This window comes from Clarias gariepinus, chromosome 6 (assembly GCF_024256425.1).
Source record: "Clarias gariepinus isolate MV-2021 ecotype Netherlands chromosome 6, CGAR_prim_01v2, whole genome shotgun sequence".
NCBI classification, from domain to species: Eukaryota; Metazoa; Chordata; class Actinopteri; order Siluriformes; family Clariidae; genus Clarias; species Clarias gariepinus.
Genome location: NC_071105.1, coordinates 18,680,594 through 18,688,838, shown reverse-complemented (window position 1 = coordinate 18,688,838; position 8,245 = coordinate 18,680,594). Strand labels below are relative to the sequence as shown.

Sequence of the window (8,245 nt, the reverse complement as noted above, 5' to 3'; positions counted from 1 at the left end):
CCTAATACTTCACAACTGCTGGTGATGCACATAAATATAACACACATGCACAAATCTAATGGCATCTATAACTTTCCTTGTGCAAAAAGTTTTAGCCAAGATTATGGTGGATGTGGAGTTATTGAGTTTAAAAACATTCATTTATTTATCTTCTATACCAGTTATCTTGTGTACCTGAAGCCAATCACAGGAGACTTAGATCATGAGGTGGGGTACACTCTGGACAGGCACGTATACACACACACACACACACTATGTGCAATTCAGAACCACCAGTTAACCTAATCTGTCTGTTTTTGCACTGTTGAAGGAAACCGGGAGAACATCCATGCACAGAGACCAGAGGTGGGAATCGAACCCTCGGACTCTAGAGGTGCAAGGCGACAGTGCTAATCACTATGCCACCATGTTAAGCTACATGCAGAAAGAAATTTGAAAAGAGAGCTGTAAAATCATAATACATGGTAACACAGCAGTCATCCAAAGCTGCACTGCAGGACACAGGGAAAAAAAGAACCTAACCACACTGAAGCTGCATTCATGACTTATGTTGCCTCTTCTACTAAAATGATTCACTTTATGGTTGTAACCCCATTCTGTCATGTATTATGCCATAGATTGTCCTTTAACAGCAATCGCGTTTTACTTAAATGTTTTTCTACCATAGTGTACTTGGCAGGAGCTTCTGGATTATGGCCCCTTCGAATCACTCCAAGCACTAGCTTCTCTTATGGAGATGATAGAGAGGTTGTGAAGATATACGATTCATTCTTCAGTTGGACCCTCAGCGTTGTGAGAATCTTTAGCAGACAAATCCCATGAGAACGTTATCACATCCTTTAAAGGACATTTCACTAGAGGGGATCCTACCTTAAATTAAAAAAACTTTAAAAGCGTAGTTTTCTGTTCCAACAGTACATGTTCCAGCAGTACTGATCCAGTATGGACATGTCTTGACAAATTATTACAATACTGTAGATTGTTGGTGACCTTTGCCTTGCGTCTTTGTTAGATTATACATTTGAAATATGACTCATTCTCTGCCTGACTCTGGATTTGCACTTTGGCTCTTTTAATATTGATATTACTCAGCGTGTCATGCTCTATGTTACTGAGATTTAAATTGTAGATAATAATCTTGGTCTTTTTGTGAAGAACAAAAACCCATATTATATTATATATATATATACAGTGGTGTAAAAAACTATTTGCCCCCTTCCCGATTTCTTATTCTTTTGCATGTTTGTCACACAAAATGTTTCTGATCATCAAACACATTTTACTATTAGTCAAAGATAACACAAGTAAACACAAAATGCAGTTTTTAAATTATGTTTTTTATTATTTAGGGAGAAAAAAAAATCCAAACCTACATGGCCCTGTGTGAAAAAGTAATTGCCCCCTGAACCTAATAACTGGTTGGGCCACCCTTAGCAGCAATAAATGCAATCAAGCGTTTGCGATAACTTGCAACGAGTCTTTTACAGCACTCTGGAGGAATTTTGGCCCACTCATCTTTGCAGAATTGTTGTAATTCAGCTTTATTTGAGGGTTTTTTTTAGCATGACTCGCATTTTTAAGGTCATGCCACAACATCTTAATAGGATTCAGGTCAGGACTTTGACTAGGCCACTCCAAAGTCTTCATTTTGTTTTTCTTCAGCCATTCAGAGGTGGATTTGCTGGTGTGTTTTGGGTCATTGTCCTGCTGCATCACCCAAGATCGCTTCAGCTTGAGTTGACGAACAGATGGCCGGACGTTCTCCTTCAGGATTTTTTGGTAGACAGTAGAATTCATGGTTCCATCTATCACAGCAAGCCTTCCAGGTCCTGAAGCAGCAAAACAACCCCAGACCATCACACTACCACCACCATATTTTACTGTTGGTATGATGTTCTTTTTCTGAAATGCTGTGTTACTTTTACGCCAGATGTAACGGGACACACACCTTCCAAAAAGTTCAACTTTTGTCTCGTCCGTCCACAAGGTATTTTCCCAAAAGTCTTGGCACTCATTGAGATGTTTTTTAGCAAAATTGAGACGAGCCTTAATGTTCTTTTTGCTTAAGTGGTTTGCGCCTTGTAAATCAGCCATGCAGGCCGTTTTTGCCCAGTCTCTTTCTTATGGTGGAGTCGTGAACACTGACCTTAATTGAGGCAAGTGAGGCCGGCAGTTCTTTAGATGTTGTCCTGGGGTCTTTTGTGGCCTCTCGGATGAGTTGTCTCTGCGCTCTTGGGGTAATTTTGGTCGACCGGCCACTCCTGGGAAGGTTCACCACTGTTCCATGTTTTTGCCATTTGTGGATAATGGCTCTCACTGTGGTTCGCTGGAGTCCCAAAGCTTTAGAAATGGCTTTATAACCTGTACCAGATAGATAGATCTCAATTACTTTTGTTCTCATTTGTTTCTGAATTTCTTTGGATCTTGGCATGATGTCTAGCTTTTGAGGTGCTTTTGGTCTACTTCTCTGTGTCAGGTAGCTCCTATTTAAGTGATTTCTTGATTGAAACAGGTGTGGCAGTAATCAGGCCTGAGGGTGACTACAAAAATTGAACTCAGGTATGATAAACCACAGTTAAGTTATTTTTTAACAAGGGGGGCAATCACTTTTTCACACAGGGCCATGTAGGTTTGGATTTTTTTCTCCCTAAATAATAAAAACCATCATTTAAAAACTGCATTTTTTGTTCAATTATATTATCTTTGACTAATAGTTAAATATGTTTGATGATCAGAAACATTTTGTGTGACAAACATGCAAAAGAATAAGAAATCAGGAAGGGGGCAAATAGTTTTTCACACCACTGTATATATATATATATATATATATATATATATATATATATATAAAAATAAATCATTTTAACAGCACTAATGAGAGGCTCTAAAAGAATTAATTCCATAAATTTATGACAGGCATATGACTGGGGCCAACAATGACACAAGAAAGGAAAAGAAAATATACTTTTAATACATTTACAATAATCTGTCAGTCATTACTGGTTGCCACAAATAGAAATGAATAATTTTTATTTTGTATTTCTTTATTTCTCTTTAGTTGACAACGATTAACAATACATTCATATTAAAACAAGAAAAAAAACTAATCAGAAATGTGGACTGTAATAAGGTTGCTACCTTTTAGATATTTATTTTTTTAAATTATCAATATGCTAGAAATTATTTAGTGTATTTGTATGTATATTATTCACATACAAAAGTTTACACACACATTCTAATACAATGCTGATGGCGTTTAAAACATGCGATAATTTCATATATATATATATATATATATATATATATATATATATATATACACTCAGCAAAAAAAGAAACCTCCTCTGACTTTTAACTGTTTTTACTTTCAGTAAACTTAATGTGTAAATATTTGTATGAACACTAAAAGAGTCAACACCATAAGACATAAACTAAAAATGTTTCACAATGTGTCCCTGAATGAAGGGAGGCTCAAAATCAAAAGTACCAGTCAGTATCTGGTGTGGCCACCAGCTGCTTGAAGTTCTGCAGTGCATCTCCTCCTCATGGACTGCCTATTGCGGACAGTCTGAGCACTGATGGAGGGATTGTGTGTTCCTGGTGTGACTCGGGCAGTTGTTGTGGCCATCCTGTACTTGTCACGCAGGTGTGATATTCAGATGTACCGATCCTGTGCAGGTGTTGTTACACGTGGTCTTCCACTGCGAGGATGATCAGCTGTCCTTCCTGTCTCTCTGTAGCGCTGTCTTAGGCATCTCACAGTGCGGACATGGCAATTTATTGCCCTAGCCACATCAGCAGTCCTCATGCCTCCCTGCAGCATGCCTAATGCACGTTCACGCAGATGAGCAGGGACCCTGGGTATCTTTCTTTGGGTGTTTTTCACAGTCGGTAGACAAGTCTCTTTAGTGTCCTGCGTTTTTAGAACTGTGACCTTAAATGCCTACTTTCTGTAAGCTGTTAAGTTCTTAACGACCATTCCACAGGTGCATGTTAATTAACTTATTATGGTTAATTGAATGGAATGTTTTTTGCATGTAAAACATTGTTTAAACCCTTTACAATAAGATCTGTAAAGATATTTGGATTTTTACAACATTATTGTTGAAATACACTGTCCTGAAAAAGGGACGTTTCTTTTTTTGCTGAGTTTATATATATATATATATATATAAAACAGTTGATATTGAGATGTATCTGCAACAGAGGTAAGGTTTTTTTTTTCTTTCCTGGGATGATCTTCATGAGAGCCAGTTTCATCATGGAGCTTGATGGTTTTTGCCAATTCTATTCTTGCAAGAACTATTTCAGAACCAGCTGACCTTCATGTCTCAAAAAAAACACACTGACTGTTGTTGTTGTTACTTAAATACCAAATGGCGTATAAGTTTTTTAATAGTTTTGAAATCTCCAGTGTTGTTCTAGAATGTAGAATTTTTGACTAATATTTGACTGATACTTTATAACAATCCTCATATTATTAAACTATAGTGTTATCTGTTATAATTTTAATTCTAGGATATTTTACGGAATTTACTGTATTTTAAAAATGCACAGAAAGTAAAGGGTGGTTTGTCAGGAAGAGTTCAATCTCCCTAAACACAAGAAGCATGGAAATAAAAAACTCAGAGGGACACTGTATGTGTGTGTGTGTGTGTGTGGTAGATTTAACGTTAGACACACAATGTTATTCGGGCTTTAGGCTGACCAGACATTATTCTCACAGCCAAATAGACAGGCTTGGTGAAGGTCACGTTAAAAGTATGAAGATGAGTTTTAGCTCCAGTAATATTGCTTATGCTAGAATATATTATGCAATTCTTGCAGAAGCTAAGGCAAATTTCCAGTTTCTGGAGAAAAGGAGTACGCTTGAGCGGCGTCTCCTTTCCTCCTTCATATGCCCTAAGTAGGTTATCGTACCACATTAAACACCAAGCTCCAGTTCTGCTTTCTATACCACTTTCAGTACCAGAACGGGGCAGCCCCCCATAGCACAGCCCCAGAACCCATGGGCAACCTTCAGCTTGCAGAATCCAGCAGTGTTCTCCTTTAGAGAAGCTTTGTGAGCTTAGAGCTTGAAAGTAGCTGGTGAACCTTTGTGGCCCAGCTGGATAAGGCTGTTTGACAACACTAAAGGACACAGTTTTAAGATCCTCAGACAGCAACAGGGAAGGATGCAAGGTTTCAGGGTCAAAAGTCACTTCAGATGGGTTGAGAATACTTCGTAAGCGACGTTGGGCAGCTCCAAGTTTGAGACGGAGGTCATGATTACGATGTCCCATTTCCTCACACAGGTGGGCCATGTTGATGTTTGCCTCATTGTCACTCACTCTAATTTTTGAAGGTTCTACAATCATGCTGGCAACAAGTTTCTCAACCTCTGGGATCTCTTTACAAAATCTAATCTCATCTTGCTCTTCCAACAAGGTTTTAACCTGGAGCTTTGTTTCCTTAAGCTGCTTACGTATATCTGATAGTGTTTGGACTCTGGTCTCCAAAGCCTCCTCCCTCTGTCTTAACTCGGCCTCTACATGCTCCATCCCTGCTGTGCTGTAGTCTCTTAGAAGCTCCTCCATCTCCTTCCAAACCGTTTTCACTTCTGCTTTAAAGTTCATGTTTGATGCCTTGACTGTGGCTTCATTTTCCTTTGCCTTGGCCAGAAGATCATCCACCAGTTCGATCTTGGTTTGAATATCCATCACCACAGGAGTTAATCGGGATCTGTGTTTGCTCATCTGTGTTTGCTCATCGAATAACTTGATTTGTATACAGTCTGAATGATCAGCAACATCTTTACCAGTGTTCCACATCAGATTACATCCATCTTCTCCCTGGCTAGGACAAAGTGTATCATCATTTCCCGCCATCACTGACCTCCACACCTCTATGATGTGCACCTTCAGCTGTTGTGGCCTTGTAACTTCCAACTATGTTTTTTTGTTTAAAGTTTCTTTGTGCAAATTCAGAATCTGGGAACTCCACTCTGCAATCTTGGCAGCGATTGACACACACACCTTTATTAAAGCTCCTGTTCTCCTTTAGATGTGCAAAGAAGAACAAATGCGCACAGGAGTGTTACAGGAGCGAAAAATATCTGGAGACAAATGGAGCAGCTTAGCTCCAGTTCCAAGGGATTTTCAGGAAAACTTGAATCTCTGGTAACTTTGCCAAACTCTTGAGCTGTACAAATACAAGAAAAGAGAATGTAAAATTGAACTTCAAATCATCTTCAGAAACTGTTATCATAATTGTGGTGGATCCAGTACCCATGCCAGGAACACCAGACACAAGGCAGGAATCTACCCTGGATGAGACACCAGTCCACCAAATGGAGCACCATTCACGGATATACACTAATCAGCAATAACATTAAAATGTAAAGCATAAAGCCCAATATTGTGTAGTTTCCCCTTGTGCCACCAGGGCAGCTCTGGCCCCTCAGGGCACCACTCCACAAGACCTCTGGGGTGTGCCGTGGTGTCTGGCACTGGGATATTAGTGGCAAATCCTTTGGGTGCTGTGGTTTGTGTGGTGGAGGCTCCATGAATCAAACTGGTTTCTCTGGCTCATTCTGTAGGTGCTTGTTCGGATTTGGATCTGGGAAATTTGGAGGCCGCATTAACAAACTTAATCTCTTTGTCCGCTAGGTCCCATACACAGGAGGCTTCTGAGTGTTCTGATAACTTTCTAACATAGCCAGCATTTATTGTTTTTCAGCAATTTTTGCTACTTTTCTGTTTCCGGACAGTCACACCTTTAGCCCCACAGACATATGCTGTATGAGCCTTAGGTGCCCATGATCCTCTCACCAGTTTACTGGTATATACAGGTGAGACTCGAAAAATTAGAATATCGTGCAAAAGTTTATTTATTTCAGTAATGCAACATAAAAGGTTAAACTAATATATGATATTGACTCATTACATGCAAAGCAAGATAGTTCAAGATGTGATTTGTCATACAACTCTTACAGTTTTCTCATTTGGGAAGAAGCAGATTCTGTACCCAACGCTGCAAAACTGTAACTTATAACTTTTAAAATCCAAATTGTATGCACTCAGTCCAAAAACTAGCAAATTTACAATGTCCGGGTATGTGAGTGGAGAGCATTGGTGGCCTTAATCCAGTTTTGTTGGTTATATTATTGTAATTTTGCCCGAATAGTGCTTGGCATTGCAGTTTAACTCCTCCTGGTGGGCTTTTCTTTTTTTCTCTGTCCTGATGTCGTTGCTAGTCTTTCGGCTGCTCCCATCAAAGGGGCATCAAAACAGACCATCAGATCCACACACAACTTGGCACAGGTTTTTTTACGCCAGGTGCCCTTTTTGACACAACCATTCTATTTTATCCATTTGGTACTGGCACTGCATCCAGTGGGTGGGGTTAGGGCATTGGGTGTGAACTGAACCTGGGCCTTTCGCCTGGCAAGCAAGAAACTTTCCACTGAGCGACCAATGCCTCCTTCTCCATGATATTTAAACAAATTTTAGCTAAAATAAATGAAAGGGTATCGGGTAACTGTTGAGCTTCCCTGCCTTAACATGCAACAGGGCAAGGCAATGACCAGGCATGCACAGGAGAAAACCAGCAAACCCAAACATGGACATTAGGTTCTAAAGTTACTATTCCATCTATCCCTCTAGAAACCTCTAATCTAACTAGGGACAACATGGTGAGAGGCCGTATGGTGGTTACTATTGTATTTCCATTTTACGACCATGGTAGGACCGCCTTTCAACATTCACACACACTCACACGCTATGGGCAATTAGCCTAATCTGCATGTTTTTGGACTCTGGAAGGAAACCAGAGTACCCGGACGAAACACACAACACACATGCAAACTCCATGCACACACAAACTAGGGGCAGGAATTGAACCCGGACCCTGGAGGAGCAAGGCAACAGTGCATAACCACTACGCCACCAAAGGTTTTATTTCATTAGAAATAATTTTTTCTTCTCTGCTAGTCAATAGAAGCAATTTTCTCCTAATATTGATAAATTGCATGAAAAAAGGGGGAAACCGTTTGTACCTTATCTTACAGAGATTTAGCTAATGATAATAAGCAGGAGAGTACAGTACTCTACAACAGTAAGAAGAAAGTGTAGACATGTTGGCTTCTGTCCTGCAATCAGTAAGTTTCGTTTTCTTCCCTCGCTATGAGTCACACTTTGCAGCTTCATTACAGATATAATGATCATATGATACAAAATAACCATATTCAGTACATGAAATAATGTTT

The 8,245-nt window shown here is 39.6% G+C and overlaps 1 protein-coding gene across 1 annotated transcript; it reads right to left on the bottom strand.

Annotated features, from left to right (window-relative positions):
- Window positions 1-4,268: 4,268 nt before the first annotated feature.
- Window positions 4,269-5,966, bottom strand: trim107 (tripartite motif containing 107). The gene has a single exon (XM_053498366.1). The coding sequence runs from the start codon at window positions 5,865-5,867 to the stop codon at window positions 4,674-4,676; it is 1,194 nt and encodes a 397-aa protein (XP_053354341.1). The 5' UTR covers window positions 5,868-5,966; the 3' UTR covers window positions 4,269-4,673.
- Window positions 5,967-8,245: the final 2,279 nt, after the last annotated feature.